This window comes from Centropristis striata, chromosome 21, assembly GCF_030273125.1.
Source record: "Centropristis striata isolate RG_2023a ecotype Rhode Island chromosome 21, C.striata_1.0, whole genome shotgun sequence".
Classification (NCBI taxonomy): domain Eukaryota; kingdom Metazoa; phylum Chordata; class Actinopteri; order Perciformes; family Serranidae; genus Centropristis; species Centropristis striata.
Window position 1 is genome coordinate 19008396 of NC_081537.1, and position 22779 is coordinate 19031174.

General features: G+C 38.4%; 2 protein-coding genes across 2 annotated transcripts in view; one reads left to right on the forward strand and one right to left on the reverse strand.

The window, feature by feature from the left end:
- Positions 1 to 14666, forward strand: part of LOC131958925 (proteasome activator complex subunit 4B-like) — a 47270-nt gene extending 32604 nt beyond the window's left edge. The window contains exons 33-47 of the mRNA XM_059323998.1: positions 306 to 387; positions 1467 to 1620; positions 2052 to 2118; positions 2207 to 2332; positions 2598 to 2750; positions 2891 to 2995; positions 4847 to 4938; positions 5139 to 5270; positions 5420 to 5622; positions 7365 to 7450; positions 7626 to 7754; positions 9388 to 9543; positions 10602 to 10740; positions 10895 to 11028; positions 13758 to 14666. Of these exons, the coding sequence (XP_059179981.1) occupies positions 306 to 387; positions 1467 to 1620; positions 2052 to 2118; positions 2207 to 2332; positions 2598 to 2750; positions 2891 to 2995; positions 4847 to 4938; positions 5139 to 5270; positions 5420 to 5622; positions 7365 to 7450; positions 7626 to 7754; positions 9388 to 9543; positions 10602 to 10740; positions 10895 to 11028; positions 13758 to 13892 (1893 nt within the window). The 3' untranslated portion in view covers positions 13893 to 14666. The remainder of the gene's footprint in view (positions 1 to 305; positions 388 to 1466; positions 1621 to 2051; positions 2119 to 2206; positions 2333 to 2597; positions 2751 to 2890; positions 2996 to 4846; positions 4939 to 5138; positions 5271 to 5419; positions 5623 to 7364; positions 7451 to 7625; positions 7755 to 9387; positions 9544 to 10601; positions 10741 to 10894; positions 11029 to 13757) is intronic.
- Positions 14667 to 16886: 2220 nt separating this feature from the next.
- chac2 (ChaC, cation transport regulator homolog 2 (E. coli)) lies at positions 16887 to 21063 on the reverse strand. The gene is made up of 3 exons (XM_059324789.1): positions 20708 to 21063; positions 19963 to 19998; positions 16887 to 17690 (listed from the first exon to the last, which is right to left on the reverse strand). The coding sequence occupies exons 1-3, from the start codon at positions 20840 to 20842 to the stop codon at positions 17295 to 17297; spliced, it is 567 nt and encodes a 188-aa protein (XP_059180772.1). The 5' UTR covers positions 20843 to 21063; the 3' UTR covers positions 16887 to 17294.
- Between the last annotated feature and the right edge of the window lie 1716 nt (positions 21064 to 22779).

The following is a 22779-nucleotide window of genomic DNA, read 5'->3' on the forward strand; positions in this document are numbered from 1 at the left end:
TATTTTATTTTACATTATAATTTAACTCTAAAATATTCTACCCTAATTACAAACTTTTGGAGCTTTTTACTTTTTCCACACATCTCTTTTACATCTTAATTATCTTAATTTATCTATCAAATTATCCTTAAAGTTTTAATTATTAATCATGTTTTAAAATGTCTCTGTACTGTTAGTACATCTCTTAGTAGTTGTTTTGTTCTTCCCTTTTCTTTTCTTTTCTTTTCTTTTCTTTGTTTTGACTCAATGTCTGAATAATCTCTTGAGTACAAATAAAGGTTGCATAATCTTTCTCTCTATTTTAGGTGGCGATCTCAGCAGTGGCCGGCATCCTGAAACAGCAAAAACGACCAAGAAAGAAAGTGTCTGTGAAGCCCTCAGACATCAGTGAGTACAGAAACATTACAATGATCATTTTACAGTATAAAAGTCTGGAATTTGGTTCTCGTAGGTAAACTGCAGCAGTTTTAGTTGTATGGTCTTCTTTCAGTCCAGCATTCTCAGCACCAGCAGTCACGGTTCAAATTAAATAATACATCATGATGTACTGACTAATTGTGTGGTCATTTCCCACTGAGTAAGCAATAAGAGCAGGATATAAATCCACATTTGCGCTCTATTAAAAGATGAATAGCTTAAATTATTATTCGAAAATCTTTACTACCGATTTTTATTATCTAGAAACAGAACAACAGTGGGCAGTCACCACCAGTGGTGGAAGTATTTACTCATGTACAGATTCAGGATAATTTATTTTAGTATTTAAATTTTATGCTATTTTATACTTAAATTTTGTAGGTTTTTTTATTTTATTTTTGTAACTCTCACACCTTTAATTACTTTTTAGAGTCCAATTTTTCAACAACGTACTTTTCCACCACTGGACACCACAAACTCACACTCTACAAATGAGAATCAAGACTGGGACTGCCCATAAGGGGGTAAAAAGAACGCTTTCTGAGGCCCAGCGGGTCGCACAAACAAGAAAAACACAGTCAAGTTGTTGGCCGCCATTTGACTGATCTAAACTAAATATTAGCTAATGTTGGAACTTCCTTGCTTCGCCAGGATCATAGACTTTTAGTGACCAAAATTTTACAATAAACTAAGTGGTAAAAGGGTTAAAAGTTTAAAGATGAACAAACATGCAGAGTGAAGCTTACATTGTTTTTACATTCAATGTTTTTTTGTCTATTTTACTCCAAATAAGACGCTAATTTCCAAAATGTTGTACTTGAAAAAACTTGACCATAAACTGATGAGGTAATAAATTAAGTGAGAAGCAGGTTCATTTTCCTATTGACTTACAAATAAACTGACTTCTTTTTGCAACCAGTGGAGTCCCCCCCTGCTGGCCATTATAAAGAATGCAGCTTTTAAGACGGTTCTGCTTTGGCGTCACTTTTCAGTCATTTCTGTGGGCTGGCTTGCTCAAGACATGCTTTTGTGTTTGCATGTGTGTTCAGGTGGTATAGAGGATCCAGAGGATGTGTGTGTGGGGGATCGTGAGTCAAACTGCTGGCTGCAGTACGACAGCAACAACCTGCCCCTCAGTGAGGAGCAGTGGGATTCTCAGGCCTTCGTGGAGAAAACTCACTGGGGCTACTACTCATGGCCGAGGTAAAGAGAATGAGCGAGTGTTTATGTGAGGGATTAGGAAGCTGGAAGGCTGATTAACTGCTTGGTTGGATGGAGCTAAATAGCTGATTGACTTAACTGCCTGGTTGATTTGATGCTCGGCTTTGTGGCTAACTTTATGTCTGACTAACTGCTGGATGACTGATCTGCGTGGCTGGATAACTAGCAGGATGTGGAACTGACTTCCTGTCACAGCCTGGCCTAGATAAGGCTCACTGAACGACTTACTGCCTGGCCTAGATAGAGGAATTGATGTATAGATGGAGGGCTGGCTGGCTTGCTGACTAACTGACTTTTTAATCATTCATTTATCCTTGCTGCTTATTTGAAGACAGTATGTGTCTCTCCATATTTTTGCCAGTTTGTTGTTATCTATAAATCACAGCAGCCTCTTTGTCTCCCGCTCCTTTCAGAGAAATGATGATCCATGCAGCTTCTGAAAAGCCAAAAGATGACCTGCCGTATGAAGAGATGAGTGAGGTGCTCACACCGTGCCGCACACAAATTCTCCCACTGATGCCTCAGTATTGCTATTATTGCATTTGGTGTTTGTTTGTGTGTCACTCAGGGGGAGAAGATCATCTTTGAATATTTCTCGGACCCAGAGTTTATTGACCAGCTCGTGGAGTTTCTCTCTCTGGAGGATCGGAAAGGAAAAGACAGCTTCAATCCCAGACGCTTCTGTCTCTTCAAGGTGCAATTTAAACTCTCAGCCTCAATCGATCTGGCAAACCTTTTACAAAGAAGTGACACAGCATACCACCGCTAGCCAAGGCCAAATTGAACTTGGAATTTGTGTCATCAACTGCTGTGATTCATTGTTCTCCGTCACACAGCTGACAGTTTACTTGCGTCAAACGAATGACTGTAATCTGTCTTTCTTTGGTTTGGAAAAAAAAAGAAAAAGGTCTTGGTTCCCCCACAACGAACAAACCTTCATGCTTGTGTTTGATTGACAGGGGCTGTTTTCTAACTACGGAGACGCGTTCCTGCCGTTACTGTGGCCTCACCTAGAGCAGCTCGCCAGCGACCCCCATGAGAGCTCCCAGCGCTGTGTGTGTGAGATTACTGCAGGACTAATCAGAGGCAGCAAACTCTGGAGTTTCAACAAGGTGCTCGTGACACACACACACACGCACACAGCAACAAATACACTCACTGCACTCCTTTTTTTATATAAGAAAAGTCAATATTAATAAAGAACTTTCATTATTGTGTGTGTGTGTGTGTGTGTGTGTGTGCGCGCGCTCAGGTGGAGAGGTTATGGCAGCTTTTGTGCCCTTTGATCAGGACAGCATTAACCAACATCACTGTGGAAACCTACACAGACTGGGGCACCTGCATCGCTACTGCCTGTGTGAGTTGCTCACATGCATACAAATACACCACACACAACATAGCTTCAGGCTCAGGAAAGAAAAAAGGGGGAATTATTTGCTCGTTTTCCATATAAGAAATATTGAAGATTTTTAAAAGTCAATAAAACAACAAATTCAAGTGAACATTGGGTTTTGAAAACACAGTTTGATGCACAAATGCTCTATGCTTTACAAATGTTTTTTGGGGGTTGTTTATGTCTATTATGGTTCTATGGCTCTATGGCATCACTTTGGTCCTGACTGAAATATCTCAACAGCTACTGAACTGATGTTGCCATGAATTAATGTTGCCCTAAAGGCTCAGATATATATGCTTTTAACTATGTGTATGCAAGCCTTGTGTGTCCTGCAGTGGTTTGGAGTGTTGGTTGTGCACGTCCTCAGAAATTAACAATATGCGCATATAACCGCTAGGAGCAGTGCAAGGTTGTATGTACCGGTATGTCGGTGCATGGTGGAAAATTATGGGATAACAGAGTGAGGATGGTGCAGATGCAGATGGATTTATCCACTAGTCTTTAGTAGCCTGAGCTGACTAAACAAATTTATCAATCACCTTTTACGCCCTGATCTAAGAATTAACAGTAGACCAACCCGCTTCAGTGTCACCATGTTCGTTTACATTACACCATGTAAATTCAGAATCTTGACTGTGTTTTATTTGACAGTCTGATTTATGTGGTGCTCCCACTAGAGGAATCTTCAAGTAACACACGTTGCATATAGGCAAGAATGTGATAATTTTCGTTGTCTACACGTGGTCCAACAGCAAGTGTATTTGAGCCTTAATGCCTGCATTGATCGGCTGAATTTTCCTCTAGCGCCAGGCTAGAGGCTAATGAGGCTCATAATTGTAGTTCTGGGTGAAATGTTTTCACAACTAATGTATAGATTGCCATGAAATGTGCACAGGTGCTTATGTTCCACCAAAGGATGTATAAAAGATGTGGATGTAGCCTCCAGGTCTGAAAATCTGTATGTAGAAATGCCAAAACATTAGGGCTGCACAGTTTTGAAAAAAATATCTAATTACGATTATTTTTAATGAAATACAATTGTGATTTGATTCATGATTCACATCCTCAAATGCAATACATACATGAACAGTCAGGGCAGAACTTCCCACTGTCACATGCTTGTTTTTCCCCCAATATTGTATTTATTTTCATTTTGTAATAAAACAAATAGTAAGAATGTACAGACAATAACCAACAAAGAAACCATAACTGGCTCAAACGTACAAAAATCCGGCATGAAATAACATCAAAGAGCTGCCATTTTTGTACGAAATGGACGAAAAAAACCTATATTGAAAGTTTTTTCCATCTGTATGATTGAGACCATGTCTGCAACTCCCATTTACATAAAATTATCCGTTTGCCTATTATATAACGTGTTGTTTAAGGGCCTTAAATATCATCTGTGACAGCACAACTGTCACTTCTTCTGTCGTGATCTCAGAACAAAAATCACAGTAACCTCCTGGAGTGTTGACATGTTTTTGTTTAATTCTCTGGTGTGTCGTCGAGTGTAAAACCTCCAGTAACAATACAACATTTTACATAAATATGCTAACAAGTACGTGAATAATTCTGTTCACGACGCAGCCAGCTGTCTATATGAACGTGATGCTTAAAAGCTAAGACAAGATGATTACATAACACCTGCTAAACCTCAGCATGCTAGTGTATGATGTACAAAAAAACACCAACAACCAGGGACTGCTACAGTTTGGGAAAATGTGCATACTCCCACAGATGCGTACATGTTTCCCACCTGAAATAACCGTTCCAAAAATAACCTACTTTGTATTGGCTGTTCCCCAACAGGAGGGCCGGGACCCCAGGAAGCTCCACTGGCTGTTTGAGCTGCTGATGGAGAGCCCACTGAGTGGAGAGGGAGGCTCATTCAGGGACGCCAGGTATGTGTGTGTGTGTGTGTGTGTGTGTGTGTGTGTGTGTGTGTGTGTGTGTGTGTGTGTCCATGTGCATGAATGGCTATATATGTGTTTATCATCTACAGTATTTCTGAGGTTTCTGGTTTCAGGCTGCAGTAGTAACCTGAGCTGAGCTGCAATAACACAACAGGCCTGCACCCCCCCTCTCTCTTTGTCTCTGTCAGTTTGCTGTATGTGCTTCAGGGAGGTCTGGCCCAGCAGCAGTGGAGAGTTTCTGAACTGCTGCACAGGCTGCTGGTGTACCTGGAGCCCAAACTCACTCAGGTGTACAAGAATGTCAGGGAGCGCATTGGAAGGTAAGGAATTCACTTCTGGGTAACATAATCGTGGTTTAATCTAATTCGTTTGTGTGCACTGTTTAATGCTAAACCTCTTTATTTGTATCTCTGCTCTCATTCCGTGGCTCTTTTCCTTTTCTTTTCCCCTCCTCTCTCCCTCTCTCCAGTGTCCTGACCTATATCTTCATGATAGACGTGGCCCTGCCCCACACCCGGCCCACCTCCTCCCCCCACGTGGCAGAGTTCGTCACCCGGGTCCTACAGCGGCTCAAGCCCCTCACGTCGGAGCCGGAGATCCACAACCACGTCCACGAGGAGAACACCCAGGAGACGGACGAGCGCACCCAGGCTGTCAAACTGCTCAAGACGGGTCAGAATGTGGATGCAAGCATGTAAACTGGGTGGCGTGGTGTAGACAGCGACTGTGGGAAATATATACAGTATCTATATATGTGTGTGTGTGTGTGTGTGTGTGTGTGTGTATACACACACACTTGTTCTCTTGATGGAATAGCATAACACAAATCAAACAAACTAAAAAGCTCTGATCTGCTATCGATTTCACCTTTAAATCTACTTTAAAAGGTACTGAAGTGTAGATGAAGGGGGATTTAAAGGGTGTGTGTTCAAGCCATTTCATAAAAAGTGAAGGAAAGGAGTCTAACTCAATATTTCAGAGGGAATCTCCTAAATGAAAATTTGTACAGGCCACAAAGAGCAGTAATCTGTACTAGATTTTATTAGTTCTCAGTTACAGCCTCCAATAGCAGTTAGATCAATTAAGTCCACTTTGGTTTCCAGCATTATTTCCTTTTGATTGTATTACATTGAAGGATAATTGCCCTCAGATTATAAAAACATGTTTATATATATATATATTACCTTTAGTGGTACTTAGTTATGTAGAAGGTTTGGGGATTTTTTCTGCCTCCACCCAAATAACACTGAGGTGGAATTTCATCTTCAGTGCTTAAGGTGTTGAAAAATATTACATTTACAAAATTCAATTGCAATATCTCTTTCCAATAAGATGTGGCAGGAGAACAGTATTGTTATTTTAAAACCAAAGCACATAAAATCCAACTTATCTGCATGGTTAAATACAATGAGAGGTACTTTAGGCGAGGCTGTAGCTACCATAGAGGACACAATTTGGTGGTTTTAGTAACCTGCTGGGTAAATTGAAAAAAAAAAACTTTAACCATATTTTATTGTATATATATAAATCTAATCTAATTTTGATTAAAAATATCCTATGTGTAGATATACCTATATACAGTAAAAATAAAAGTAAAATTTAAAAAAATAATACAAAAATGAAATGTATATCACTACATTTATATAAACGATAATCTAATTTACAAGCAACAAATTAATTGTCAGACACAAACACCTGTGTGTTTTGTTATGTAAATGGTGTGTGCTTTACTTCGCCATATTTTAAATTTTAGCACTTTTAGCAACACAAAAAAATTCCTGCCAGATGTTTATTCCTGTAGTGTTCAGACTAATCATATAGCAAATGTAAGAGAAAGTTAACTGAATAGATAAGGTGTGTCGTAATAATAGCACTTTACTAGACTTGTTTATTTGCAACCCCAATTCCCAAAATGTTGGAAGAAAACAAATTAAATAAAAGCAGAATGCACCTATTCCAGAAAAGTTGGGACGCCAAAAAAAATGGTGGAATGGTGTTGTAGTTTCAAGCTTGAGGTCAAGCAGTAGGAGTGATTCTTGAGGATAGAAAAATATTTAAAAAACTAAATTCTTCATAGTTTTAGATAAAGATTTTGTTTGCTTGTTTGTTCGCATCTGCTTCTGTTTTTCGTGCTGGTATGACATTATCTAAAGACTGAATTTAGATCTCATTCCTGCATTGTTGCTCTTTCAGTTTCTGTTACTGCGCTAATCTCCATTATCCAGATAAATATCTGGTTATGAAATTATCCAAATCATTAGACACTAAATCATGATGGATTGTGTTTTATTACCAGAGCAATGCAGTAAGGTCACAGCGCCAAGTCTGTTGTTTTTATTTTTCTGGCAGCAACCCAAAATTTCCTGTGTGTGGGTGTGTGTTTGTTTATGTGTGTGTATGTGTGTCGTTTGCAGTGTTGAAATGGTTGATGGCGAGCGCCGGGCGCACTTTTACCACTCCTGTTCAGCAGCAACTGCAGCTCCTGCCTCTTCTCTTCAAGGTAAGAACACACACACATACACACATACACACACTGGTCCCAGCGCAGCGTTATTACCCACTCAATCTTACTTGCCCATTAAACTCAATTTCTCTCTTCATTTACTCAAAATTGTGCGTAGCTCTGTGTCTTCCTACCTCTCTCCATTTCTCTCTCTGTTTCTCTCTCCCTGCAGATTGCCCCGGTGGAGATTGATGAGAACTATGATGAGATGAAGCAGGATGCTCGCACGTGTCTCTCTCTCATGTCCCAGGGCCTGCTGTATCCTGAGCAGATCCCTCTGGTTCTGGCAGCGCTGGAAGAGGTAATATGCACACACTCAAATACTCACACACTGCCCCACCTGCCTGCTGTCAGTGTTCAGAGCCTAATGCTGCCCAAGGTGTTGTTAGACTAAAAACAACCCGTGCTATTTTAATTTGCTTACTCTGTGATTCAGTTGCAGTGCGAGTTTTGTGTTTTGAGTGGCACTCCTGTTGAGAAACGCTCTCAGAATATCTAACTATCCTGTCTGCAGTTTCATATTTGATGGTGTATGGATGAGAAAGCATTGCAACATTTTTTCGGTTTCACCTTGATACCCAAATCTAAATTTTTTATCTTGTGAGAGCAGGATCTCATGCTGTGCACGCAAATGATTTAAAGGAAGAGGTTGACATTTTGGGGAAATACTTGCTTTAATTAACACCACTCTCATGTCTGTATGTTAAATAGAGAGCGAGAGGCAGTAGCTTAACTTAGCATAAAGACTGGAAGCAGAGGCAAATAACTAACCTGGTTGTGTGGGTATTTTTTGTCCAATATTTTGCTTTTTATATTTGCGGAAACAAAAATACTTTGTTGATCCCTGGAGGAAAATTTGGTTTCATTACAGTTACTCCAACTAAGAATAGAAAGAAAAATAAAACAATTAGCGAATGCTAGCATGCTTACAAGCTAAACTAAGATAATAAAAAAGGTAAACATTACACCTGTTCAACACTGTCACTGTGTGTATGTTAGCTTGCTGATGCTAGCATTTAGCCCAAAGCACCGCTGTAGACTGTAGACTCTTTGCTCACTGTTTTCATCCGTTTCCAGTCTTTGTCATGCTGTGAATGGACCTTATGAGCTCCTCGTTTCAACATTTAATTGGAGGTCATGTACACAAACTGCTTGGTGTTTAAAAGGTTAGTCTTTAGAAAAAGCTGCTAGGCCCCAAAGCTAAAATTTTAGCATGCTAACCAGCGGTAAACATAAAGTGGGAAATGAGGAGAAACATGAGCTTAATATCAACATTTTCCTTCGACATATGAAATAAAGAAGAAAAACACTATACGACTTCAATTAAAAAAATATCAACTTACCTCCACCATTTTTGAAAACGTCAGGAAACGTGTCACAGCTCTTCACAAGCGAGGCCAAAACATCTTGCTCGCCCCCTGGTGGCTGGCTTATAAACCCCGCCCCCTCCATGTTAGTGGATGGGACATGAGCCAAACTAAAAACTCAAAGTAGAGGTCAAATGCATTTTTCCTTAAGATGTTTTCTACTAATTTAGGTAGTTCTTATCATGCTGATATTTGTTCAAGTGTTCATTTTTCTGATGAGTTTGGTTTTAATTAGTTGATTCTTTAAAATGGGGTGTAACGTCATGATGGACAGCTGTAATTGGTTTTGTTTGAATTTGGCGTTGTGCACCTGGACGTGTACGGCCTCACAGAACCCTCAGACCTTTAAACGTGTTATGGCAGAACTGAAAGATTTTGATTATGTGACAGGTCAGAAAAAGAATAGGAACTAATACAACATTATTATCTTGTTCTCACAGGATAATGCTGTAACATGTTCAAATAACCTATGAAACTTGCACACAGTACATTAAATTTAAAGGACTTGTGGGCCTCTGTACAAACCCCAGCCCATCTCAATCTCTTTCTCTCCCTCTCTCTCTGTAGATGGCAGGCAACAGATCGTGGCATGCTCGCTTCTCAGTGCTGACCTACCTCCAGATCATGGTTTTCTACAACTTGTTTACCCTGCTCAGTGTGCCTGCTGAGGTGCTCCGCATCCGAAAGCTGGTAATGCAGCTGCTGCTTGACGAACAGCTTGAGGTAATGCATGCACAAAAAGGCAGCAAACACTGGTTTTAATACAGCCATTGGCCCTCTGCAAGGTATAATTGTCACAGGATTATAAATGGGCACTTATTGTCCCCTACATTCTCCTCACTAAATCTTAATCCCTCTTTTCTATTCATGGTTATTGCTTAAAAATAACCCTCTACCTCTCTGCACAGCTCTTAATTTATTTTCCTGTTTTGGTGCCTTTCTCTTCTTCTGTGGTTACAGGGATGTTGATGGAGCACTATGGCCGACCATCTCACACTCCTCTGTGTCTGGTTGTAATTTAAGTGATCTAAAAATAACATCATAAATCAATCCAATTCCTGAAATATAATTTGGCAAAGCATATTTGTTTTGACTGATAATCTTGACCAGCTGTTAATTATTCATGTCTAATTATTGAATGCAATAAAATCGACATAACCGCTCGTGCACGGAATATAGAAGTCTCCTCTAATATTGAGTTGCGTCATCTTTTGTGCAATCCATGTCTCGCTTGTGCTTTTAAGACCTTCTTTAACCCGCCTCTTTCCATCGATCTGGATGTACAGGTGAAAATCAATAAGCACTGAGCTCACCCGGGGTTGTGTAACTTACAAAAACAGTTGCTTCTTTAAATATTTTGTAACCTGTGTAAGTGTACAGCTGGCAAATGTGTTGTCTTTGTGTCATTGTCTATTTCAATGCATCAAACGTCACTCAGTGCTTATTCATAATTTATGCAAAGTGATGCAGGAAGGCAGTGATGTTCTGCGAGTGAATTTCACCTCAGCTCAACTCAGCATCTATCCCTCCTCCTCCTCCACTTTCTCCTCCTCCTCCTCTGCTCATCTCTGTCCCGTGTACCTCGCTTTCCCCCCAATCTCTTTGCACTCGCCTCTTTTAATAAATTGTGTATGCATTTCTCGCCCTAAAACTGCCTCGTGCTTTCCTCCGCATCCTTTATTTGTCGGTTCTGATCTTCACAGGTCTCTTTTTTTCTCTCTCTCCTTGCTGTCCCTCCCTCTATCCCTCCCTCCCTCCCTCCTTCCTCCTTCTCCCTGTAGGTGAGGGACATGGCAGGCACCACCCTCAGTGGTTTACTGCAGTGCCAGTTCTTCCCTCTGGACTCCAGTCTGCAGACACAGCTCCAGACGCTGAGTCAGACTCGCCTCCCCAAGGCCAGAGGAGAGCTGGCCTCCACAGGTACACACACACACATTAACGTGCACGTCACAATCACACAGTGAGGCAATCACAGTAATACTTGCCCTATTACCCTTTCTTATCCCAGAGGAATTGTGAACCTTGAAATTCTAAGGTGCATTTTAACTCCCTCTTTGTGTGTGTGTGCTTGCAGACTTAGTGCGGCGCCATGCTGGAGTGCTTGGCCTCAGTGCGTGCATCCTGTCGAGCCCCTACGACGTCCCCGACTGGATGCCTCAGATACTGATGGACCTGAGCGACCATCTCAACGACCCACAGCCTATAGAGGTGCACACACACGCACACACAAACACACACTCACATACAAACATCTCGCTCAACACAGTGTGAGCTGAAAGAATACAATTTCATTGTCCAATTGAGGAGAAAATTGTGTCTTTGGCCTTACTTCAGGCATGAAGAAGACATACAATGTAATCCGTAGTGCAGAGTTTGAATAATACATTACAGTGACGGGGAGCCAATGATGATGATAATTTACTGCTTCTCCTGTTGCAAAGTGAAAGAGAACTACAATACAATGGAATACAGTTAAAGAATATATTTGCAACTAGATGAATTACCCAGTCTGTTAGAAAAGCTTCTGAAAAGAATAGTTGTACAAATGGTATATAAAAAACGGTAGAAGTAGATTTTTATTTGCAGAATAAGTAGGATATAATATCTTCATTTCTTCAGGCAGACTTACTAATCTGTAGTCAAGATCAGTTTGGGTTGTTAAGGCCACCTCCTTCCTTCCTTCCTTCCTTCCTTCTTCCTTCCTTCCTCAAAACTAATGTAATCATTTTGTTTGAAGGCCATGATGTAAAATGAATGTTCTCGATGTTTAAGTCATGAATACATCCTTGGTTACACTGATCATCAGTTGAGTTCCCTGTTGTGTGTCCTTGATGAACCACGCCAACTTTCCACTCTTCAAACTTGCTTCACTTTAAATAATTTCTACGTTGTGCATTTAAATTGTTATTTGTGGCATTTTAACATTAATAAATCACTGTTACCTCATTAGTTTTTAATTCATGTCAACAAATGCTGAAAGTCAGCTGCTGTTGGGTTCTACATTGTGTCTCCAGATCTGAAAGTGGCCCTGTCGTTGTTTTTGCCGCTCAAACTGGAACTGTTTACTTTGCAAGTCCTGTTCTAGTTCTGCTGTTAAACGTGAGAGTAGCTCTCGTTGTGAGAACTGATAAAGGCTGTTATCAGCTCTTAACTCTTTTTTTGCAGCTGAATAACAAATTTAGCAACTTCCTCTTACATGTTATGGAAATGTCCTAATTTTGAGAAGCAAACACACCACTTTGTAATGTACATTTTTACTACAATGATGGAATATTATAGTTCTGCACAACCCCCGAAGAGGCTGATATACTGTGTGTGTATACAGGAATAATTTGAGTTCTAATGTGAATCCCCTTTAAAAGAAGCTTTTATACAAGTTCTGTATAAAAATGAATTGAAAATATCTTGTATAAAACCAAAATCAAGTACAAAACAAAAGTATGGCAATAATTCCTTTGTAACATCTAGCTTATTTAGAGGCAGAGTCTGAGAACTGGTATTCTTCTGCTGACTGTTGATGTTGGCAGATCCCAAACTATTCCGATAGTTTCATTTTCTTTATTTTTCACTGTATGATCCTTTGATAACTCAATGATGATTTAAGCTTCAACAATTGAATATTCTTGTGTACAATCGATCAAAAATTAGATTTGCTGTTAAATTGTCATATTAAATTTTGCTAACTTTGTGTGATAAGGCTTTAAAAGAAGGCAAAATACTGTTAAAGTATTATTTATCCTGACTTCTCCATCTTTGTATTAGTTATTTTCTGATTTTCGGTGTAGAAGTAATCAGATCTGTCACTTCAGTAAAGGTAGAAATACCACAGTGTAAACTTTTTACTTTAGTGAATGTGTGAATTTAGTGAACGAACCCTTACAAAAAGCCACTCATTAACACAAACACACTTATCAAACCATGTTCTGTGAGGTAAAATTGCTGTTTTTGTCAAAGGAGTCTGGTGGCTTTGACAAACGCATAGATAATGGCTTCAATTCTCCCTTTGTAAGCTAAAACAGGGCTGTCTGACCATAAATTTAAGTGGTACATATAATACCACTCCACTAAAAAAACATCTGAACTATTAATTAATTAACCACAGTGCTCAATTGCATGCTGTTAGTTAAGTTCTACGTCTGCTTCTTTGCAGTATTGGGGTATCTTGTGAACCTATGCAAGCTGGGCAAAAATGTACATATACAGTCATGAAAAAATGATTAGACCACCCTTGTTTTCTTCAATTTATTGTTCATTTTAATGCCTGGTACAACTAAAGGAACATGTTTGGACAAATATAAAAAAATATAATGATAACAACAAAAATAGCTCATAAGAGTTTAATTAAAGAGCTGATATCTAGCCATTTTCCATGGTTTTCTTGATAATGATTTTGGTTATTATCAAGAAAACCATGAATAAAATAGCTAGATATCAGCTCTTAAATTAAACTCTTATGGGCTATTTGGTAAAATGGTAAATGAAGTGCACTTATATAGCTCTTTTATCCAAAGCTACACTACAGACTGCTCATTCACCAGTTCACACACACATTCATACTGGTGGCAAGGGCTATCCTAAACGGTGCCACCATTGGGAATTCATTCATACACCGATGAACGCAGCATCAGGAGGCATTTGGGGTTCAGTATGTTGCCCAAGGATATTGCGACATGTAGGCTGCCATGGTCAGGGAACCACCAACCTTCCATTCAGTGTGCGACCATTCTACCAACTGAGCCACAGCCACCCTTTTGTTGTTATCATTATATTTGTCCAAACAAATGTACCTTTAGTTGTACCATGTATTAAAATGAATAAGAAATTAAAGGAAAAGGGTGGTCTGATATGTTTTTCCATGACTGTATATCATTTATTCACAATCATTTTCATATTCCCACGGTGTCAGTAATGATGACCATGTTTGTTGTTGTCCCCAGATGACGGTGAAGAAGACCCTGTCGGAGTTCAGGCGCACTCACCACGATAACTGGCAGGAGCATCGGCAGTGCTTCACTGACGACCAGCTGCTCGTGCTCACAGACCTGCTGGTGTCACCCTGTTACTATGCCTAGACAGCCAGCTGCCTTCCCAGGTCCTCCACAGACTGACTGACCAGAACCCTAGAAGAATAACTAAACCTTTTAGCAGTGTTGGGATCCTCTGTGCAGCCTGTAAAAATAGTGTCTGATTTTGTGGCAACGGCTGAGAGCCTTGCCTCTGGAATCTCACGTGCCAATGTTGGCCTTCGGTAAACGCAGCAGAAAAGCAGCCCTGGGCAAAATGGTTTCAAATATTTAACGTACTTGGTGTTTATTTTGTCTTGCCAAGCAGCTCAACAGCCCCAAAGGTGGCCACTTTACTTTGGAGAAAATCATCCTTCCAGTGCATCTTTTTTTGTAGTTGTAAAATAAGCACATCTGCCAGAAAAATCTCTGTATCATTTCACAACACTCTTTATTATTACAGCATTTCACTCTTCTGGTTTTCAAAGATTTTTAAATAATAAGTTGAAACTTTATTCATTTACCAAATACAAGAAAAACATTTGATTATATAAATGTGTAGAATGTTAAAAAATGAGTCATAGTATCAAATACTTCAAACTAATGGTATTTCTGCAGTTATAATGTAAGAAACTCATGAAAAGTGATGTTTCTAATACTTTCTTATGCTTAAATAAAAAAATATAAAAAACGAATCAATATAAATGTATATAAACCTTATAAATAATAAGAAAATGTCTATAATATTTCATTGTATTCCTACAACCCACTGTGCTGTAATAGCTCAACACTGAGAATTTCCTGTCGTTTCCTGTTAAATAAACTCACTGCATCACTTGTAAAGGGACGTCTGTTTTATTTTACAGAGGAAGAATGAGAGTAAAATGTCTGCCAGTTTATCTGTGTACGTCAGGTCAATATACATATAATAGATGTCTGCAGCAGATTATGTTCTGCAAGGTGGCAGAGATCAAACACTGAAGAGCTGTTTCTTTTTGCACAGATAAAGACTGTTTGCAACAGTGTGTGTTTTCAGAAAAACAAAGACCACATACTGTAGATAGAGCTGTCACCATTTTTATTCTGCATGTTGATTTTTTTTCTGATGCAGTGCAGTTGACTTTGATATGTTCACTGTGCCGAGACGTATGCTGGCAGAATGAGATGACGGATAGCTGTTAAGTAGGCCCTACAATCTGGAATAAACAAAGCCAGACTTGTGTGACTGTACAATGTGTGATAGTGTGATTACAGTAGTACCTGCCCTGACACTCATCATATCGCAAATAATTCTGATAATGCCCTTTAAAATAGGTGTTTGGGCATGACTGATGATTTTCCTAATCCTAATATTTATCTCCACTAGGGTTTTCTGTAAATGTGAGTGTACAGTAAGCAAAGTAAAGAAGCAAACAGCCTAATATTTGTTTTGCACATTTAATTATTTCTGCTTAACCTGTTTAATCGATTGCTTCATATCGTCACTGTTAAAATAATGGTCATTTTTTGTCAAATTTTTTTTTTTTTGCCTAAATCATCTCCTCATGACGCCAGCCACTTATGGTAAAATCGCCTACATCCTCAGTTGATCAGATCATGTGATTTTTCCCCTTTAAGATCATCACTTCTTTGACAATTTGCCACATTCATAGGCATCAGATAAGAACCCAGCAAAGAAGAGCTAGAGGGAGATTGTTTAGTTTATCAGTTTAGTTTATCAGTGTTTTATTGTTGACACTAATATTGGTAACACTTTACTCTAAGGTGTCTACATAAGAGTGACATGAGCGTGTCATGAACATAATAATAATAATAATAATAATAATATACTTGTCATGTCATGTTTCTGACAGGCTTGTGGGACTCTTATGTAGGCAACTTCAAAATAAAGTGTTATTGCCTAAGTCATTTATTTCTCTCAAATTACATAATTTACACACAGTGTTATTACTATGCCAATAGCCATCCTTTGTTACATCCTGTTTGAGTTAAATGATCAATAAATGCCATATGTTACACTTTTGGTGAAGTTTTTTGTGTTTCCTGCAAAACTTGAAAAACAAAATGAGTTAGGCGATTATTTTAACAGGGTGACGATATTGTTATTGACCGATGACCATAGACTGTATAAAAATAAAATGATGCTGATGACTCATCTCTCCTCTGGCCGATAGTTGTAGGAAACGCTTCAGTTAAACAGCAACGGCATTTCCGGTGTTACGATTAACGAGTGACCGTGTTATTTAGCGACTAATGCTGAAATCTGTGATTGGCGTCGTTACGACAATATATAGCTGCCCTTTTTGTTTAGTTGTCATTAAAATGTCAAATCAATTGTTTTTGATTCTGTTTGAGTAAAAATATGTCACATACACAAGCTATTTAGTCATTTTCAACGTCAACTGAAAGTTGCCATTTAACAGGGTGACCCTTTAATCCGTAACACCTGCAGTCGGCTAGGCTAAAAACAAACCTTACCTCGGCTGTTATAAACCTTTTTTTGGCCTATATGGATAATTTTATTACATTATCACAGTTGTGTACTCATTTTACTCGAGCAATTAACATTGATCGGCTACACTTTTTGTCATCATCCCTGGAGGAAATAACCACTCTTGCTGCTATGTACCTGTCGTGAGTGACTGCTGATAGATACAGCAATGACCTACTACATTGGTAAGTATTTTTCTAGTTAGGTTTTCTTTTAGAGTTTAAAAACCTTATAAATTGTCTGAAAAAACCTTTTTCTCATTTTAAATGACTTTTTAAGCATTTAAATGTCTAAAAATATCTAGATATATGCCATAGATTTTGTTGAGTTTTATTATTGAGATTCCAAGCAGCAGAAAATTACATATTGTGGGTTTAAATAATCTAAATTAGCTCAATAAAAATAAAAGGTGCAATCAGTTTTGGTTATATCTGGAGAGATTTATGTATGTTGTTTTTCTCTGCTTACATTACAAGTTTTCAGGTGGTTTGACTTTACTACAAAAGCATAAACTCAAAAGGCATGCACCTAAATAATGCAAGTTATGTGGAAATAGTACTTCATCCCTATATTTCACCCTGTACACACATGCGTACATCACATGATGCTCTTATGTTTAAAAACATATTAAAACAGACCATGTACACGTGCATTTGGATGTATTCACTCAGATTTATTCATTAGTAGTAGTCTGAATTACAATAAGTGCCTCCATGTATTTTACATATTCCTTATTTTGTAGCAGCTTTCAGTACATACTTTCAGTACAGTACATATTTTTCTGCATGACACACAATGGTGACATTTACTTGTAGCGTTGCTCTAGAAACAGACTTTGTCAACATGTTTTCTGCACCTGGCAAATATCCACATAGGCCCCATGTACGTATATATATATATATTTCTAAACCCTGAGATTAATTGACAAACCCAGCCTGGTATATAGCATTGATCAAGTTTTATTTGTTATTTAATTACAATCAACCTGTTTGAGTGTGTGAGTGTTTCTGCACGCTGTGTACTCTTTCTTTCACTAAACTTTCTAGAGAGAACAGGTGTGTGTCTGAGTCCTCAGGCAGAATTGTTCTCACAGCATCAGCCAGCTGAAACAGGTACTCCGTGTTCTGCCCACTTGGACCGGTAGAGCTGACTATCTGGTTGGCGATCTCCTCCAGAGGGGCGGGCCCGAGGTAGTCTGGATTGTCCTGAGAGCCAATGTAGAGGAGCGTCTGGCTGGGCGGAGTAGAGAGTGGTGGACGGGGGTGAAAGGTCACCGTAATGACCTGATAACCACCTTTTTCTCGGTAGTCGAGGTAACTCTTCACTTCTTGCTCCCGGCCTGTCGGCAGCTTGTAGGCAACGCCCCAAACACATCCCTGAAACAAGAAAAACAGGTAGCTTGGCATCTGAAGGAAACAATGCAGACTCTAAATAGAAAGTTGAGTAAGAACTTTAATCTTTTGTAAGTTAACTAGAGCTAAAACAATGAGTTGATCGGCACAAAATGTACCCAAAAATGAATCTGTCCATGGGGCTAGGCTTTCAGGTGAAATTATAGAGAAAAACATTTTCTTTTTCCAGCTATACACTGATTATTGACAAACTTCAATAGGGTATTGCCATTAGCAGATTTATTGGATGTAGGCACACAGGAGCTGAACAATAAACCTAAATGAGTTAAATGAAGGAAACACTGCTGTTGGAAAACACTACTGGCAATTTGGGTTCCAAGAGGACCAAAACACGTTATTTTCCATCATTATTATGTAAAGAGATCCCTGTCCTGAGCTGTGTGGACTTTTGTTATTTGGGGCAATGGAGCTTAAAGGTTGGAGAAGCCTGTAACTGGAAGGTTGGAAGTTTCAGTCTAGTTTGGTCATCACATTGAACTGATGAAGTGTTGATGTAAAGTGTGATGTAAAATGAAAACCGAATCTTCAAAGCATAATTCTACAAAATATTTTACATCAGATTTTCTGAGAGGTTAGTCAATATGTTACTATCAATTTCGATGACATAGTGTTTCTAGATATCTCCAGGATATTAGGCCTGAAAATGAATCAGAATTTTATTGAAGTTGCACTATGCACAAGTGTAATATCCCGCCTGACAAATTGTATTATACAGACAGAGATCATACTATGTTTTAAAAAGAAAATAACAATATTGATGAAAACATGAAACTGTAATTTCAGTCAAATCTTAATCGAAACATAGCTTAATCATATCATAGTTCCATTAAAAGACAATAAATGTATCATATTAAACTTATCGTCCTGCCCTATCTGTCTGTAGAACAATTGATAATGGCAATCTTTAATTACAGCAAAGCCTGGGTGATATGACCAACACAACAAACAGCCTAACTCCTTAAAGACAATATTTACGTCAATTCGGTGGCAGTTTACATACTTTTTATTTATTGAATTACCAGAAAACATGGCTAAATAGTGATACATTTCATGGATGGTGCATTTTAGACACCAAGGATTTTTCTCTATTGTTTATATTTGCTGGTCTGTGGGGGTGTCTTCAGTGGAGGTGTCGTCAAAATTCAGTGTGCTTCTGCTTTCCAGTAACTTTTTTTAAGATATGCGTCAGTCACCTCTGAATACATGTTTTCTGGATGCTTACGTTGTTCACGTTACGTTACACACTCTGCATCTCTCTCTTTTCCATCAACTGCAACAAATTATCTTTCATCCAAGGTCAGAATACAATACTCTGTCCTTTCCTTTGTTTCTACTGTATGAGATGCCATCTCCTTTCCTGAGTTGCTTTGTTCTTCACCGTGTTCAGCATTGTCTTTGTCTCACATCATGCATGTGTGCCAATAAATAAAATATCTATAACACTATGACAATTCACTGTTAAAGATACAGTTTGGAAAAAACAAGGATGTTAGTGAGCGCAACTTGAAACATCTGTTCTATTATGTGAAATCTCCTTTTCAAAATCTTGCTGTTTGCCAAGTTGCATTGCTAGTTTGCTGACCTTCATGCTGCAATATTTCTACTAATTACACTACATAATACAGTAAGGTGATCTATTATTACTGTGTGAATAACGTGGGATTTTGTTTGCTTTTCCCCTTAACATGATTTGTCCTTGAATAAAAACATTACATTCATAGCAACTACGTCAAATGTAATTAATATAATAAAGATTTATACCACTTTAATGGGACAACCAACCATTTAAACTGACAAATCTTCATGACAATTTAGGTAATCAAATAAAGGAAGGATTTTTTATATTATTTAAACAGGAAATGCCATTAAGAGTGAGGTCTCTTCTGCAAGGATGCTCTGATTACAGAATAAAGTGTTTATACCTTATTTTAATAAACCTCAGTGTTGTTGCTAACTGCTGAGTCATTTATCAAGCAAAGGCAATAAACATTGCTAGTCCCAGATTCTCCAATGAGAGTATTTTCTTGTGTTTTGGAGTGTTGATCCAACAAAATAAGATCTCTGAAGATGTCAGCAAGGGCTCTTAGATAGTAAGATGGACATTTATTTTACTATTTTCTAGATGGAAGTCGAGAAGGTAATTGGCAAAGTAATCGCCAGTGATATTAATCATAAGTTGCAGTTCTATTACAAAGTTATGTATGGTATCATTAAGTTTAGGGGGGTTATGTCTTACCTCAGGATCCTCCACCAGTGTCACCACCCGACCAGGCTGGAAAATACAAAGACAGACAAACAAGCACTTTGAAATAGCAGCAAAACATACAGTTAAGCAACTCATTTAAATTGTATGTACTATTATACAAATGTCAACAAAACAGAAAAAAAGAACAGGTTGTTACAAGCTACGGTAGCCAACATACTGTAATGAAAAACCCTTTAATGCTTACTATAAATCACCTTAATAATAGCACAAATAATAATAATAATAAAAAATTTACGACTAATGGTAATTAACACAACAATGAGCTGCTGTGTGATGTCTCTTTCTTTTTTAAAATGGGCAATGACTTGTGGATTTAACCTAAATGACAACATCCTGAAACTTCTCTATCCTATGGTAACTTAAGGAGGTTTAACTGAATGAGCAGACCTTTGCTTTTTTAATGGCCAGCTACATGTGCTTTTACAGTTATTAACATTGTGAACAGACTGTCAAATCTGCACTTACATTCTTGTGTTTGTATAGTTATAGTATCGTTGTTATCACTGAAATTCAGGCATATGCCAAGGACTTTTCAGTAACTTATCTCATTAGATTTGACATTTAGAGGAGCTCTTATTGGAGGCTTTCCCCCATTTGACAAAGCAACACTGATCCCACAGACATGGCAACATTGCATCAGTTATTGCGATTGTTGTCAGGAAGTCACGTTATTCATTCACTAATAGAGGTCCCAAACACAATAACGAACACTTACCTTACCCGGTACTCCCCGGTGGTCGGTGCTGCCCTGCCAAAACCGACGGCTGAAGCCTTTTATGTAGCCAATTCTTTTTTCCTCATAAGGAAAATCCACTTTCCATATAAGAGACCCGTAACCGAAAACCCACATGATAAGACGTTAAGCTAGCCGTTACCGTGGCGACAACAAGGACGGTTAAAGCTGAACGGACAACGATTTAGTCTGACGGCTACCTTACAACGATAGTCATAACATTGTAATTATTGACGGATACACCTGCAATAGTGTAAATTGTCTAACGGCGGTAGTTAAACATGCTCTTTATAGCCTCCGGCTGTCCCAGGACTAGGTGGTCAAGCTATCAGGATATACTAAATATTGACACTTCCGCTCAAAAACTTTCAGTATAAACCGGTTTTCCGCTATTGCACATTCCTTTTTATGACTTTAACTATTAAGAGGCGTTTTCGGTAGCTAAATACAATTCGGTCTTGCTTATTCATAACATTTTATCCTTTCACCCCATAACGTATCACTTTTAGACATACCTTTAAAAGCGCCTCGCTTTTATTTTGAAGGTAAACCGACATTTCGGATGTTTTTCGCCATTTCCATGTAAAATCTAATTTTAGCCAAATACACCGAACAGAGCGAAACACTTGTCCAATCACAGCTGATATACATTCTACTCCACCCACTCCACAATCTATAGTAAATATGTATTTTGTCAGACACTATTAATGCTGTTTTTATTGAAAAAAAAAAAATCCCTTTCTTAAGTTGCTGTTAAAACCAGAACATCCAGAAATGTTCTTGTTAGCCACAAAAGTTGTTTTGTACCTAGTGCTGTGCAAATAATGTATGAAAGCTGTGGAATATTTTCAGATTTGTTGAAAAGCTGACACTCAACTGAATTGCTTTTGTATAAATATCCAAAATTAATGGAATATATGGAATATTGTAAGATATGAAGAGTTTCTGGCTGAAAGTATGAATAAGCGAGTGCATTAATTAGCTCACGAGTATGAAGAATTGGAGATTTCGGAAAATGTCAAAGTCCTGATTTGTATGTGTATGTTTGTGTATATCTGTATGTGTACGTGTGTGTGTCCAACTGCATTAATTAGCCCATCTCCATACTCACACACTGTAATAGTGGACATAGTTACTTAGACGTCACCCAGTGGTTTGTGGACTACCGATTTGAAGCCTGAAGTTTGGTGTTTCGGCTGTCTCCCTCTTGGGTTTTTGCTGTTGTCATATTGTTTTTTTGCAGCCATTGCATGTGCAGAACGATTGATGATGTGAGGTTATCAGCTAACATTAGCGTCTAAAGAATAGCTGACTCTACAGAGGGTCTTTTGGTCCAAACGGACACTGAACAAAACATTTTTAAGTGAGCAACATGTAACAGTGCACTTTAATGAACTGACAATACACTTTAAAAGGGTCAAAGTTCTGAGACCAAAACACACAAATGTGCCTTGGTACCTACCTGTCAATCAGAAGTTAGCCCTGCCCTAAAGTATACCCTGATTTATCATCTATTTTACTATAAGTGGGATCATAATTTAACTAGCGATTGAGACAGTACATCAAGTGAGAATTTTTTCTTTTTCTTTTCTTTTCTTCAAGTCATTTTTCTATTGACTTACATATAAACAGACTTCTTTTTGCCGCTAGTGATGTCGCCCCCTGATGGCTTTTAGAAAAAATGCAGGTAAAAGGCACTTTCACACTGGCTTTGCTTTTCAGGCCTGGAGGTTGCTGCTTAAATTTACCACGAGCCGGGTTAGCATAGCAGGTTAGCACACAGCAATGTGTTTCTGCAAGTTGACTGGAAAGGTTCTTATGGCAGGCTATTGGACATCTAAAATCTTGGCTATATGAACTGCGTTTTTAAGATCATAATTGGTACACTGTAGTTCTTAGGCTGAAATGCTCACTCATAGTGACTGCTAATTTTGCTTGTGACATGCATAAAAAACACCATATGGTCATGTTAACAAGGATAATGACTTGAAATTAATTAGAGAAGGACCTTAAAAATTAAAACTAAGATAGTCTTAGAAAATGATAGGTTGTAC